The sequence below is a fragment of the Jaculus jaculus genome, chromosome 5, assembly GCF_020740685.1.
Source record: "Jaculus jaculus isolate mJacJac1 chromosome 5, mJacJac1.mat.Y.cur, whole genome shotgun sequence".
NCBI classification, from domain to species: Eukaryota; Metazoa; Chordata; class Mammalia; order Rodentia; family Dipodidae; genus Jaculus; species Jaculus jaculus.
The window spans coordinates 175,044,398-175,059,752 of record NC_059106.1 but is presented as its reverse complement, the minus strand read 5'-3'; the positions used below and the strand labels follow the sequence as shown (position 1 = coordinate 175,059,752).

Sequence of the window (15,355 nt, the reverse complement as noted above, 5' to 3'; positions counted from 1 at the left end):
TCTACATCCCCATCCTCTTATCTGACCCCAGGGTTTGGAGTGACCAGGCAAGCTGACCTTTGTGGAGGTTCAGAACAATGGATTACCCCAAAAGTCTCTGGGCTGCAAAATACCTCAAATGTTTTCACAGATAACATCTGGTGTGCAGAGACCCTTGCCATAAAGAAGGCAGACTCAGCGAGCAGAATGGCCTGGTTCCCCTTTTTCCTCTACCCCTTTTCCATTTGTTCTTTTTTCTCCCTTTTTCCTGACTCTGACCCCATAAAAAGCCAGTTCAGCTATGCCTGAGCACACAGTCTGTAATTCTGCAGAGAGACCATATGCCCTCCGTTGTTCTTTGCTCTAAATAAAGGACAATCTATTGCTGCTGAAGTTGGTTTGTCTCTTTCATTTTCATGTCACCTCGGTTAGTCCCAGGCCAGGTCCAACACTATCTCTCTCTGTTTGCAAATAAATAAATTAAAAATTAAATATTTTTAGAGCCAGACATGGTGCTTCATGCCTTTAATCCCAGCACTTGGGAGGCAAAGGTAGGAGGATGCCATGAGTTCGAGACCACCCTGAGACTATAGAGTGAATGCCAAGTCAGCCTTGGCTAGCTAAAGTGAGACCCTACCATAAAAAAATTAAAAAAAATTTTTTAACCCCCCCCTTCCACTTAGAAAAAAAGAAGTGATCTGAACATTTGGCATCTATGATGTAATTGTGAGGTTGTAGTACAGTGCTTTCTTTTGCTGATCATTTCCTGTTGTTGATATTATCTACCACATACTCTTCCCACCCCCATTCCTCCAACCTAGGCTTAATAACATTGTGTTCTATTTCTTTTAAATGCTCTCTACCCAGAATGCACCTCTTTTAAATGCATCTCCACCCAGATGATTGTTGAGGTGAGGGATGGACTAATTTTAGTAGCTTATAAGAATTGGAGGGGCTGGAGATATGGCTCAGTTGGTAGGTTGCTTGTCTAGCATGCATGAAGCCCTGACCTCTATCCACAGCACCTCATGAAACCAGGCATAGTAGCAAGTGCATGAAAGTGGGTCCTGGTGAATTGAACCTGGGCCCTTTGGCTTTGCAGGCAAATGCCTTAACTGTTAACCCACGTAAGCCAGATGCACAAGATGACACATGTGTCTGGAGTTTATTTTCAGTGGACCCATTTTCTCTCTCTCTCTCTCTCTCTCTCTCTAGTAAATAAACTAAGTTTTAAAAAAATTAGCCAGGCGTGGTAGCACAGGCCTTTAATTCTAGCACTCAGGAGACAGAGATAGGAGGATCACCACGAGTTCAAGGCCACCCTGAGACTGCATAGTGAATTCCAGGTCAGCCTGAGCTAGAGTGAAACCTTACCTCAAAAAAAACAAAACAAAAAGTTTTTAAAATGTCAGTAGAATATTAAACAGTTTGAAAAGTTTAGAAAGGAAATGAGTGGTCACAATGGACAGAATAGGCCAGCCTATTGGTTTACTCCCAGCCATGGAGAAATCTTGTCTCACAAGAGATAGACAGAGCTAGGTGTGGTGGTGCTGGTCTGAAGGCTGGAGAAATGGCTTAGCTGTTAAAGCACTTGCCTGCAAAACCTAAGGACCTAGGCTCAAAGCCCTAGATCCCATGTAAGCCAGACACACAAGGTGATACATGTGCACAAGATAGTGTATGTGTCTGGAGTTGGATTGCAATAGCTAGAGGCCCTGGCATTTCAATTCTCTCTCTCTCTCATGAAAATAAAATAAGGGCTGGAGAGATGGCTTAGTAGCTAAGGCATTTGCTTGCAAAGCCAAACAACCTTGGTTAGATTCCCCAGGACCCACATAAGCCAGATGCACAAGGGGCGCATGCATCTGGAGTTTGTTTGCAAACTGGTGCTCCAGTTCTGTCTCTCTTTCTGTCTCTGTCTCTTTCCCTCTCACACTCTCATAAATAAATAAATAAAATAAAATAAATAAAAAACCAGTGAATTCCAGGTCAGCCTGGACTAGAATGAGACCCTACCTCGAAAAACCAATAAATAAAATAAATAAATAACAAAAAAACAGGGGACTGGAGAGATGGATCCATGTTAAAGGGGAATGCTTGCAAAGTCTGCTGGCCCAAGTTTGATTCCCCAGCACCCATGTAAAAAACAGATGTGAAAGGTGGTGCAAGCACCTGCCATGCATACACACACGCATGCGCGCCCGCACACATACACCATATATATAAATAAATAAACTTCAAAACAACAAAAACGGCAAGAGAGATGGCTCAGGAGCTAAGGCACTTGCCTGCAAAACCTAGTGACCCTGGTTCCATTCCCCAGTACCCATTTATGATGCACAATGTGGTGCATACATTTGGCTCTGGTGCACCCATTCTCTCTCTCTCTGTTGGCAAATCTCTCCAGCCCTTCTTTCATTAGGTGTGCTAAGCAGTCAGGGACACAGGCTCTGTGGGGTTTGCAGTGAGGGGCAGAGGCCTGAGGATGGCAGTATTATTCCCTTGGAGCTGCTGAAGGAAGGCATTAGGATATGGGAAGGCGGAAGGTAAAGCACTGGTTGGAAATGAAAGGTATGTTTGATGAGTGGGAAGTAGTGTCCTGCAGCTGAAAGGTCACATGCATTGATGGGAAGAAGAAAGGCTTTTGTGGGGTGTATTTTGGCAGTCTTCTAGCACAGGGGATGGAATTCCAGGGCCCACTCATGGACTTGAGTACCAAACCTGAAGTGTCGAGTTCACCACAGGAGCACTGTTGGGATCAGCCATGGTCCAGAAGGGCTCTCTCTTCCCACCCATCCTCCTACCTTCTTCAACATGGGCTTTGTCCAAGGGCTTGGCCACTCCCATCATCCAGATGCACACCCCCCACACACACACCACCAGCTGCAATGGGAGGCAGGCAGAAGTTTTTTTGCGGGGGCTGTGCTGGGTAGGCAGTTTTCCCAGTGTAAGGAGCGAAGCAGGATAGAGTTGGCGCCAGTTTCCTCAGACATAGACTTTGCTGACTACATGGCCAGTCTGTCCCAGCTAGCTTAAGCACTGTGTTCCTGCTCTGAGGCCCACAGCCTCATACCCCATGGGAGTAACATGTCACAGAGAGAGGCCAGAGGAATACCAGTAGTGCCAGGAGTGGGTCATGGCCAGGCTAAGGCCAAAGCACGGTTGCTGTCAGGCACTGACAGGAAGAGAAGCCACCTCAGCAGGACAAGGCAAGACCTATGGGAAGACACCAGCTGGAGTGACCAAAGATGGAGCCAAACTGCCACTGCCACTCGAGGAACCAGAGCTAGGGGACCAGCTTCTGGCAGGGTAAGGAAACTGGACTAAAGGAGGAAGCAGGGCTTGGAGGGTGATGAGATGCTACTTCTGAGATCAGAGCCTTGCTTAGTATTAATTTTCTGCCCAAAATCAGGACCTTAGCCCCCCTTAGATTAACAGTGCCATGCTGGAGGTGGCCAGGATGGATCAGAGCTGGTCTTAATCAGAAAGCAGGCCTATCTCATTTCTCCAGACGAAACTGAGGCCTGTAGGATGTGAATTGCTCAATATCACTGGGCAGTAGTCAGCAGCAGGGGACCTAGGCTGTGAGTTTTGTTTCTGTGTGTGTGTGTGTGTGTGTGTGTGTGTGTGTGTGTGTGTGTATGTGTATGTGTGTGTGTGTTTGGTTTTTCAGCCCAGACTGACCTGGAATTCACTATGTAGTTTCAGGCTGGCCTTGAACTTTAAGCAATACTCCTACCTCTGCATCCTGAGTGCTGGAATTAAAGGCATGCACTATCACACCCAGTGTCTGTTTTGTTTTGTCTTTGACAAGATCTAATGTATCCCAAGTTGTCCTGGAATTCACTATGTAGCCCAGTATGACCTTGAACTTCTGACCCTTTTACTTCCACCTCCTGAGTACTGGAATTACAGGTGTAGTGCTGGGGATGGAACCCAGGTCTTCGTGTAAACTTTACCAATGAGCTATATCCCCAGCTGTGGACTGTGTGTTTTGACCCTTGGTTTCACGTCATTTCTTCTTTACTACAGCAGCCTCTTCATCTCAAAACCTGGCTCAGTCAAGGGTTAGCCCTGTTGAGCAGGGCATAGTTCCATGCTTCCCATGGCTCCAAGGGCACCCTGATAAGAAGCAGGACTTAGGCTGGAGAGTGAAATAGATGTTAGTAGAACCCAGGATTCTTGAGTTTGGAGTCAAGCTTTGCCACCCTGCAGTCATGTGAGGCTTCTGTGTTACAGAAGAAGGCTGAGAACCACTGTGGTCCATCAGCATCTGCTCCTAACGCTACCTGCTCTAGCACAGGACGCCCTTAGAAGTCAGGGTCATCTGGGTGTGGTGGCACATACTTATGATCTCAGCATTAGGAGGTAGAAGCAGGAAAATCAGCAGTCCAAACACATCCTCAGCTACATAGAGAGCTCCAGGCTACATGACTCTGTCTCAAATAAAATAATAAAATAAAGAAAAATGAAGACTTCAAGGCTAGATAAGGGTCTGGGCCAAATCCACTCATGGGGATCCTCTGTCCTCTGTGCAGAGTGAGGTGAGTCCTGAGAACGCAGCACGAGAGCGGAGCCGAGTGAGAACACTGCGCCAGGCCTTCCTGGCCCTGCAGGCTACTCTGCCCACTGTGCCACCTGACACCAAGCTCTCCAAGTTGGACGTGCTAGTGCTGGCCACCAGCTACATAGCCCACCTCACCCGCACACTTGGCCATGAGCCACCTAGCTCTGCCTTACCACCCCTCCTGCGTGGACTCCGATACTTGCACCCTCTCAAGGTAGGTCACTGGATTAGGTCCTACCTTCCTTCCTTCCTTCCTTCCTTCCTTCCTTCCTTCCTTCCTTCCTTCCTTCCACCTTTTTCTTTCTTTCTTAATTTCTTTCTTTCTTCCTTCCATCCTTCCTTTCTTTCTTTCTTTCTTTTTCGAGGTAAGGTCTTGCTGTAGCCCAGGCTGACCTAGAATTCACTATGTAGTCTCAGGTTATCTTAGAACTCATAGCAATGCTCCTACCTCTGTCTCCTGAGTGCTGGGATTAAAGGCATGTGCCACCTTCCCCTGCTGGACTAGAGGGGGTTTGAATGCTGGGGACCTGGGGAAGAGTATGGGGATGGGCATGAGGATGAGAACATACTAGATTAGTCTCCTATCCTGGGCAGAACTGACATTGGAGCCAATTTCTTCCTGTTACCTCAGGAAGAGGAGCCAAAGCTGGCTCTTGGGTGGAGTGGTGACTGGGAATGTCTGCGTGGGACGACTCCAAGAGGAGAGAAAGACTCAGATTGTTAGTGTCAGAGGAGGATAAGGAGCAGGTCCCGGGCTTGACCTGAAACCAAAGAGAACTGCCAACATGTGGTTTCACCCTCTCACACCTGCCTCACTGTTCCCAGGACTCTGCTGCAGCAGAGATCTGCTCTCTGAGGGCATGAAGGCTGAGACAGCAGCGCTCTAAAAGCAACTACACGGGGGGGAATAGCAGTATGAGTTGTAGACCATCCAGCATGTGCCATGTACAAATGATTGCTTAGCTTTCCCAGACCTCAGCTTTATTATGGTAAGATAGAAGCAAACAGGGCGCTTGTCATCGCCTCTGGAATACAAAATAAAGGAATAAATGAATGAATGAATGACGGTGGATACCTTTAATCCCAGCATTTAGGAGGCAGAGGTTAAGAGGATCACTGTGAGTTAGAGTTCAGCCTGGGCCAGAGTGAAACCCTACCTCAAAAAAAAAACAAAACCAAAAAACACCAAAATTCCCTCTTCTCCTTCACAAATCCACTCTCCATCACATCCTCTTGCTCTCTCAATTAGTCTCTTTTATTTTGATGTCATCATCTTTTCCTACTATTATGGAGGGTTTCGTGTGGGTAGTGCCCGGCATTATGAGGTCATGGATATCCATGCCATTTTGTTTCTGGAAGAGTACATTGTAAGCAGTCCTGCCTTTCCTTTGGGTCTTACATTCTTTCTGCCACCTCTTCCTCAGTGGACCCTGAGGCACTACGATGCCTTTTGAGTCATCCTAGAGGTCACCACCATCTGAAAAAAGAAGTTTCTCTAACCCAAAAGTGAGAGTAGCATTAATATACGAGTATGAACATTAATAGAAGCGCTTACAGTGAGCATAGTATATGCTTTAGTCAGATACCAGCAGGCATTACACCCCTATGGCTCATGACCTCCCTGTCATGTATTTATTTGTATTATTGATTTTGTTTTGTTTTTCTTTTTTAAATATTTTATTTTATTGATTGATTAGCGAGTCAGAGAAACAGGAAAATAGAGAATGGGCACAATAGGGCCTTCAGCCACTGCAAACAAATTCCAGACATGTGCCACCTTGTGCATCTGGCTTATGTTGGTACTGGGGTATCAAATCTAGGTCCTTAGGCTTCTCAGGCAAGCACATTAACTGCTAAGTCATCTCTCCAGCCTCTTGTTTAGTTTTCAAAGTAGGGTCTCACTCTAGCCCAGGTTGACCTGGAATTCACTCTGTAGTCTCAGGATAGCCTTGAACTCATGGCAATCCTCCTACCTCTACCTCCCAAGTGCAGGTATTAAAGGCATGCACCACCATGCCTGGCTATTTTTAAATGCATATATATATATATATATATATATATATATATATTTGTTTACAAGCAGATGGAAAAGAGAGAAAGAGAGGAGAGAGAGGGAGAATGGGCATACCAGAGCCTCTTGCCACTGCAGACAAATTCCAGATGCATGCACCATCTTGTGCATCTGGCTTATGTGGGTACTGGTGAATCAAACCTGGGTCCTTCACAGGCAAGCACTTTAACTCCTAAGCCATCTCTCCAGCCTCTCAACTTTATTTATTTATTTTTATTTATTTACTTTTGGTTTTACAAGGTAGTGTCTCAATCTAGCCAAGGCTGACCTAGAATTCACCATGTAGTCTCAGGGTGGCCTCAAACTCATGGTGTTCCCTCCTACCTCTGCCTACCAAGTGCTGAGATTAAAGGCATGCACCACCACTCCTGGCTTCAACCTTTTATTTATTTATTTATTTTTAATTAATTAATTAACTTATTTATTTATTTGAGAGCGACAGACACAGAGAGAAAGACAGATAGAGGGAGAGAGAGAGAATGGGCGCGCCAGGGCTTCCAGCCTCTGCAAAGGAACTCCAGATATGTGAGCCCCCTGTGCATCTGGCTAACGTGGGACCTGGGGAAGCAAGCCTCGAACCGGGGTCCTTAGGCTTCACAGGCAAACGCTTAACCGCTAAGCCATCTCTCCAGCCCCAACCTTTTATTTATTTATTTATTTTTGGTTTTTCAAAGTAGGGTCTTGGTGTAGCCGAGGCTGACCTGGAATTCACTGTGTAGTCTTAGAGTGGCCTTGAACTCACAGCGATCCTCCTACCTCTGCCTCCTGAGTGAGTGCTAGGATTAAAGGCGCACGCTACCATGCCTGGCCCAAAGCTTATTTTTTATAGAGGATAATTTTCAACATCTCTCTTCCTTCTGAAATGTCTTGAAACTTGAGGGTTTTTTTCCTTTTTTGAAAATGTATCTAAAATAATAAATACTGGGCTGGGGAGATGGCTCAGTAATTAAGGCACTTGCTTGCAAAGTTTGTGGCCCAAGTTCAATTTTATAGCACCCAAGTAAAGCTAGTTGCAAAAAGTGACACAAAAGTGGGGCATGGTGGTGCATGTCTTTAATCCCAGCACTTGGGAAGCAGAGGTAGGAGGATCACCATGAGTTTGAGGCCACCCTGAGACTACATAGTGAATTCCAGGTCAGCCTGGCCTAGAGTAAGACTCGACTTTGAAAAACAACAACAGAAAAAAAAAGTGACACAAGCATCTAACATTTGCAACACTAGGAGACCCTGATATACCCCTACCCCAACACACATGTGCAAGTAAAAAGATAAATATAAATAAAATATCAGGGCTGGAGAGATAACTAAGCAGTTAAGGCACAAGCCTGCAAAGCCAAAGGACCTCAGTTTGTTTCCCCAGGATCTACATAAGCCAGATGCACAAGGTGGCGCAAGCATCTGGAGTTCATTTGCAGTGGCTAGAGGCCCTGGTGTGCCCATTCTCTCTCTCTCTCTCTCTATCTATCTATCTTTCTTTCTTTCTTGCTCTCAAATAAGTAAATAGATAAAAAAATTTAAAAATAAATAAAATATCAAATCTTGGTATTTCAATGGGATGGCTTTAAAATTAAAAAGCTGTACTATGTATAGTGTCATGAGGTGACATAACAGAGTCCTTATCTATAAAATAGTGACCAACATAAAGCCCTTGCAAGTAGTAAATGATGAATAAATATGGTGGTCAGTGAACAAAGAAGAGTCCAGGTTAGGTCTAGAATTGTGGTAGGTTGATGGGGAGGGGTATTGTCCCAGAGAGCAGTGCACTTGTCTCCCAAGGGTAGGAGCTGCCAGGGAGGAAGGCAGACCTCAGAGCACAGTAATCCCTGTATTTTCTAGTACTTTCCTTGTTCCTGCTGGAAAGAGCAACTATCTTTGAAGGATATCTGCTAAGAAGGGGCCACACCACCAGCCTTCTACCCCTGCTCTGCTGTGCCCATAGCCCAGCCTTTGGCTATTGCCAGGTCTGCCCAGTGCACCAGCCCAGCTTTCTCTGAGCCAAATCTTGCTCTTCTCAGGGCCCATGCTCTCCTTAGTGATTTCTGCTGTGCCTTTCCAGGGTATCAGAATATGTGAATGGGGGTGGAGAAATGGCTTAGCAGTTAAGGCATTTGCCTACAAAGCCGAAGGATCCCAGTTTGACTCTCCAGACCCCACATTAGCCAGATGCACAAAGGGGCACATGCGTCTGGAGTTCCTTTGCAGTGGCTGGATGCCCTGGTGCATCCATTCTTTCTCTCTCATAAATAAATAAAATATTTTTTTTTAAAAAAAGAAGGGGCTGGAAAGACGGCTTGGCCGTTAAGCACTTGCCTGTGAAGCCTAAGGACCCTGGTTTGAGGCTCGATTCCCCAGGACCTATGTTAGCCAGATGCACAAGGGGGCACACACATCTGAAGTTTGTTTGCAGTGGCTAGAGGCCCTGGTGCACCCATTCTCTCTCTATATCTGCCTGTTTCTCTCTCTCAAATAAATAAAAATAAGCAAAAAAGAAGAAGAATTGTAAGGCCACAAGTGGTTAGTAGACCACTGCTATCGAGCTATAATGTATGGGGGGAAGGGATCAAGCAGAGCTGTCAGGGAAGTCTGAACTTCAGGTGTTCTGTGCAATAACCACATTATTCACTTCCCATTCCATGTCTTGCAGAAGTGGCCCATGCGATCTCGTCTATATGCAGGAGGCCTGGGGTGCTCTGATCTTGACTCCACCACAGCCATCACTTCCGGTCAAAGAACCAGAGGTGCAGAAGTGGTGCCCCAAGTCTCTGGAGCAGCAGATGTTCTTCTTCCCACCAAGGCACTCTCTCCAGCTCTTGATGACAAATGACCATCACAGCTCATCCTGTTCTAGACTGTGATACTCACTTATGGACCTGGATTTTCTACCAACCCTATTTGTCTTCTCTCTGACTCAGTCTTCAGATTTGGCACAGGCTCAGCTTCCAAGTTCCAGTAGGCAGATGAAGCAGTGGGCACTTCAGTGGTGGAGAGCTCCCAGGGAACTCACGATGGAGATTCTCCCCTTTAGTACTCAGGAGGGGACTTCCACTGGCTTTTCTATGGCAGCTTCAGGAGAGTTTGATTGGGTTCAAAGTCAAATTAGGATGCCATCCCTCTTTTTTCTCCCCCAGGACTCTCACAGATCCTCTGCACATGGTAGGAAGACAGAAATTACTTCCTAGGTGCAGAAGTAGTGGCTAGGATGGCAGCAGCCCCATGTGCTGATGGGAACACCAAAAGACCTGAGAGGCTTCTGGTAGCAGTAAGTGTGAACAGCTCTGGGAGGTGGGGTCACAAAGCCAGAGGGGAAACTAAAGAAAGACCTATGATGTTTGTATTGTCCTACAAGATGCTTATCCAACATCAAAGAAGCAGTGAGGAGTTTAAGTTCCTTGTCGCTGAATTACGGCCTCCCCAGCTGCCCTTCATCGCCACATTTTCTCCCTCTCTGGGCCCTGCACCCTTTTACCCTTTTCTTGGCAAGAGTTAGATCTCCAGGTTAAGCCATAAAGCTTACATTACTTACATTCCACTTTCATGAGAAACTGACATAGTCCCAGCTGTCTCATCTGGGAACATGTTATCCCAGAGGCAGCTCTACCTTAGCTGAACTAGGTAACCATTTACTGCACTGCCTATAAAGGACACTGACACACTCAATTATATTCCTGATGGACCTTAAAAGAAGCATGTGTGTGGTTTCCAAGGGATAATAATCAGTCTTTTCTTTTCATTATGTTAGAAACCTTACCTCCAGGAAAAACAAGACAGAAGGTTCCCAAAGACATTACTACCTACGGCTTGATTGGCTGTGGTGTTACTTGTACAGTTGATCTGCAAGTTGGCTTCCAAGGTCAGCTTCTCCCCACAGGCATCATCTGCCCAGGCTCTCCCTATGTTCCTATGCAAGATGCCAGAAATATGCTTGAGTTTTAATGATCTTCTCCCTGGCTCTCAAAGAATAGTCTGAGGCCAAATCATACAGCCTCCACACACTGAGGTGAACTTTACAAGTCAGGCAGTTTTCACATGGGTCCCTGAAGTCAGAAAAGGAACCACCTTCCTGTATATTTCAGCAGCCAAATCTGACTGACATCCTAACAAGGCAATCATGAGCATAAAGGAGTGCTGGGAAATGCTGGGGTCTGATCCTTCATGGGGTTGGCCAGGGCATCAGGTTAAAGAGGGCTGAAGGGGTGACTCAGCAAGCCGGGGTGGAGGTAGGAGACACAGAATGTCCCAGGGAGGGATGCACGGGTTGTGGGAGAGCAGATGGCCTATGGCTTGGAGCCATAATAGAAGACCTCAGCCAAAGCCAAACCCATAAATCTGCCCAGCCCTACATCTCTGCTGAGGGACCCTGAGAGCTTGTGCAGAACAGCTTCTGGGCAGCTGGATAGGGCCAGGCAGGGGCAGAAACCAGGTGTGGGAGGGCAGAAGTAGTGTTCTTCACAAGACCATAAAAGTCCAGCCTGAATGTTCTATTTTTAAAGCCTAATGAGCAACACACCATCTCCCTGGTTGAGTTGGAGGATGGTAAGAAGAGGTGTAGATGTATTTCCTTCTTATGGGTGACACACAGTCTCTGGGCAGGTTGGAAGGGACAGGCTTTGGATGTGTGTTGGGGATCTTCTAACAGCCTAGAACATCTCTCAATAATTGAGTAGACTTTGGTTTGGAGCTCACATTGTCCCACTCTGCTCAGATTTAAGCCTTTGCCTCATCACACCAAACCTCACAGGGTGATAACATGACATCATCTTGCTAAAGAAGACAAGGACAGCAAAAGACAGATAAAGCTGGAGGAGGGCTGAGAAAGGGCAAGTCCATCAGGACAAGATACTTGTTTTCTGAGACAGTAATCTCACTGTGTAACCCAGGTGGGCCTTGAATTTGTAACCCTCCTGCCTCAGGCTCCCAAAAACTGGGATTATGAGATTGTAGGCTGGTACCACCATGCCCCACTAGGACAAGTTTCTAAGGTGGTCTCTGGCTTTTTCCAGGAAAGTGGTTTTTCTCAGTGCTTGGCACAGTCTTGTGGAGGCCAAGCATCATCAGCCCTGGGAACAGAACAGCTGGCAGGGGACAGGGAGATCTAAAGGAAGGCCCAGAGCATGACTAGGGCCTAGCCCTCCCTGACAAACACATGCTGCTCTTGAGAAAGATAAGGTTAGGGAGTAGGACCAAACCAACCAGAACCAGGGTTGATTCCCTTTGTTTCTGTAGCAGAAGAAGGAAACACCTCTCACTGAAAGATTGCACCCATCAGCGCTACGGTGGCGGGAGGGATGTGTGTGAATATGTAAGAGCAGTTGGAGGCAGCAGTTAATGTTGGAATCTGGATCCAGCAACAATGGTGGCTGGCCAGAAACAAGGTATACAGGAAAGAATCTTCAAGCCAGTCATGGTGGCGCACACTTTGAATCCCAGCACTGGGGAGGCAGAGGTAGGAGATTTGCTGTGAGTTCAAGGCCAGCCTGAGACTACATAGTGAATTCCAGGTCAGCCTGGGCTAGAGTGAAACCCTACCTCAAAAACAAACAAACAAACAAAAAAGTATCTTCCAAAGTTCAGAAGCATAGATGGCAAGTAGCATGAAGGGTGACCCAGGAGTCAGAGAAATGGCTGCACTCCAGTAAACTTAGTGCACTCAGTTTTCTGGCACTCCCTCCCTGATCCTTGGGTACTCGGGACTTAACATGAGATGCAGGCAGGGGTGGTGAGGAAGACTCACCTGCTACCTCCCCCTGCCACGCTTAAGTATGCTCTCAGGAGAGCATGGCTTAAGCTTTGATGTGTCTGTGAAGGGCCAGAAGTGACCAAACACCAATAAATATTATGATGGAGACCCTAGAGTTAATTTTGGTGAATTGAGAAATGCCTGAGATTAGTCAATGACACCTCTGGGTTTGTCTGAGAGGGTGTTTCCAAAGACCATTAGACTGAGGGCATTATCTAATGAATGGCTGAATCCATTGATGGACCAAAGGTGTGAATAGACTACTGGGTGGTGGTGGAATTGCAAAGGGTTGGCCCTGTTTAGAGGAAGTGTGTTCTTGGAGGATATAGATTATAACTGGCCCCACCCTGTTACTGCTGCACTCTGCCTCCTGTCTGCTATGCGGTAAAGAGCCTCCTCCTCCACATACTCCTGCTGCCATGATGTTCTGTCCAAATACTTGAGGCCAAGCAGCATAGACTAAACCTTCTGAAACTGTGAGTCAAAATAATTCTCCTTTTTAAAGTTGTTTCTGTCAGTAGTTTGGTCACAGCAATGTGAAAGCTAGGCAGACAGTACCTAAAGATGGAAGATCAAGTTACCTTCTAAGAAATCTGTTCTTTCTCCTTCTGGGAGAAGCCTGGGTAGGTTTATTTAGACAACATTGCCTCTCCCTTTTGTGACACAAGCCTTGGAAACTTATTATATTTTGGTGCAAGGGATAGTAGGCCAAACCCAGCCTCCCATCTGTCTTTATAAATAAAGTTTGATTGAGATAGTCACACTTGCTCACATGCTATTTATGGTTGCCTTTCTGGCACTTAGGAAGATTAAAGTGCTAAAACAGAGACTGAAAAGTCTAAAATATTTACTCTCTGGAATATATTGAAGATTTGTGATCACTGTCAGGTAATTCAAAGACATCAGGGGTATTCAAAGTGATGTTGGGGAATCCTGGAATAGTCAAAGTGGACAAAACTTTCATCATAAAAGACTATAAAACAGTGCTGGAGAGATGGCTTAGCAGTTAAGGCTTTTGCCTACAAAGTCTGACAATGTGACTTTGATTCTCCAGTGTCTACCTACAGCCAGATGCATCTGTAGTTCATGTACAGTGGCTATAAGCCCTGGTATACCCATTTTTTCTCTCTCTCCCCTAATACATACATACATACATACATACATACATACATACATACATACATACATACAGTACTAGGTGAACCAGGGCCTCTAGCAAACTAACTCCAGACGTATGCACTACCTTGTGTATCTGGCTTAAAAGTGGGTCCTGGGGGATGGGATACTTTCCAGTGAGTTGTTGGCCAGGGAGGTCCCTGATGCCCCCGAAACATTGTAGGCCATTGTCGAGGTCCTTGGTTTCCCACCAGGAATAGATGGTAAGACCCTATTGCTGAAGACTCCACAGACTTGGGCTGCAAGGCCACTGAGAAATCCTACTGTAACTGAGCTGGTAACCTCCTCCATGTAGACCAGCTGACAGAAATCTGGAAGAAGCCATTCTGCATGCAGTTCAATGGGAGAAAGGGAAATCACCAGTGAAGATACTCAACAGTGAACACTGAAAGCCTTATATTTGGCCAGCCAGGCCAAATGAGACAACGGGTGCAATAGTGGCACGTCTGTCATGGTGGAAACAAACTGCCCTCTAATTGGACTGGAGGCCCACTCCATGGGAGGGAATACATCCCTGATACTGAAAACTTAAAACAGGGGTAATCATTAGCCCTAGGGGTGTAACATCTGCTGCTGTCTGGCTAAATGTATATACTATGTATATCAAACTGCCTGGTAGGCACTTCTCTTAATGTTCATACCCTTATATTAATGCTACTCTCACTTTTGGTAGAGAATCTTCTCTTTTCAGATGGCAGTGACCTTGGAACGACTCAGAAGGCATCATGGTGCTGGAAAGAAGTGACAGGAGTGCTCAGTACTGCAATATCTCTGTCACATCTTCCAAGGCTCAGGGTCTATTGCAGAAAACATGGCAGAAGGAATGTAGGAACCAAAGGAAGGGTAGGACTCCTTATAATGTGCTCCCTCCAGACACAAAATGGCCTGGATATCCATGACCTCATAATACCTGATACTACCTACACATGACCATCATAACAGGAGAAAAAGATCATGACATCAAAATAAAAGAAAGGCTGATTGAGAGGAGGAAGGGATATGATGGAGAATGGAGTTTCAAAGGGGAAAGTGGGGGGAGAGAGGGTATTACCATGGGATATTTTTTATAATCATGGAAGTTGTTAATAAAAAATTGAAAAGAAAAAAAAAGAATATGGGGCTGGAGAAATGGTTTAGCGGTTAAGGTGTTTGCCTGCAAAGCCACAGGCCCTTTGTACTATTCCCCAGGACCTACGTAAGCCAGATACACAAGGGGGCACATGCATCTGGAGTTCATTTGCAGTGGCTGGAGGCCCTAGTGTACCCATTCTCTCTTTCCCTCTCTCTGCCTCTCTATCTCTCTCTCAAATAAATAAAAATAAAGTAAAAAATTTTCAAAAAAAGAATATAAACCAGAGCCAAGGTGGTGGCTCGTGCCTTTAATCCAAGCACTCAGAAGGCAGAAGTAGGAGAATCATTGTGATTGTGATGCTAGCCTGTGATTACAGAGTGAGTTCCAGGTCAGCCTGGGCTAGAGCAAGACCCTACCTCAAAAAAAGACAAAACAACAACAACAAAAAATGTTATGTGTGTGTGTCTGTTTATATTGTAGTACAGGAGTGTGGGTTTGTGTGTGTGTTCATGTGGAAGTTCAGGAGTGTGTGTGCCCCAGTGCATATGGAGATTAGAGAACAACTTTCAGATGTCAGTTCTTACCTTCTCCCTCATTTGAGGTAGGAGCTTCTGTCTTTCTCTCTGCCTCTTCTCCTTCTCTTTCTTGTTACGGACTGCTGCACTTGCCATGAGCTTCCAAGCATCTGAAAAATTTTCCCATCTCCACCACTCATCTTTATGCCAGCATGATTCCAGACTTTTAAAAAAATTT

The 15,355-nt window shown here is 45.9% G+C and overlaps 1 protein-coding gene across 1 annotated transcript; it reads left to right on the top strand.

The window, feature by feature from the left end:
- Nucleotides 1-3,066: 3,066 nt before the first annotated feature.
- Nucleotides 3,067-9,441, top strand: Tcf23 (transcription factor 23). Its single transcript, XM_004669369.1, has 3 exons — nt 3,067-3,288; nt 4,518-4,760; nt 9,262-9,441. Exons 1-3 carry the CDS (start codon nt 3,067-3,069, stop codon nt 9,439-9,441), a joined length of 645 nt encoding a protein of 214 aa, XP_004669426.1.
- Nucleotides 9,442-15,355: the final 5,914 nt, after the last annotated feature.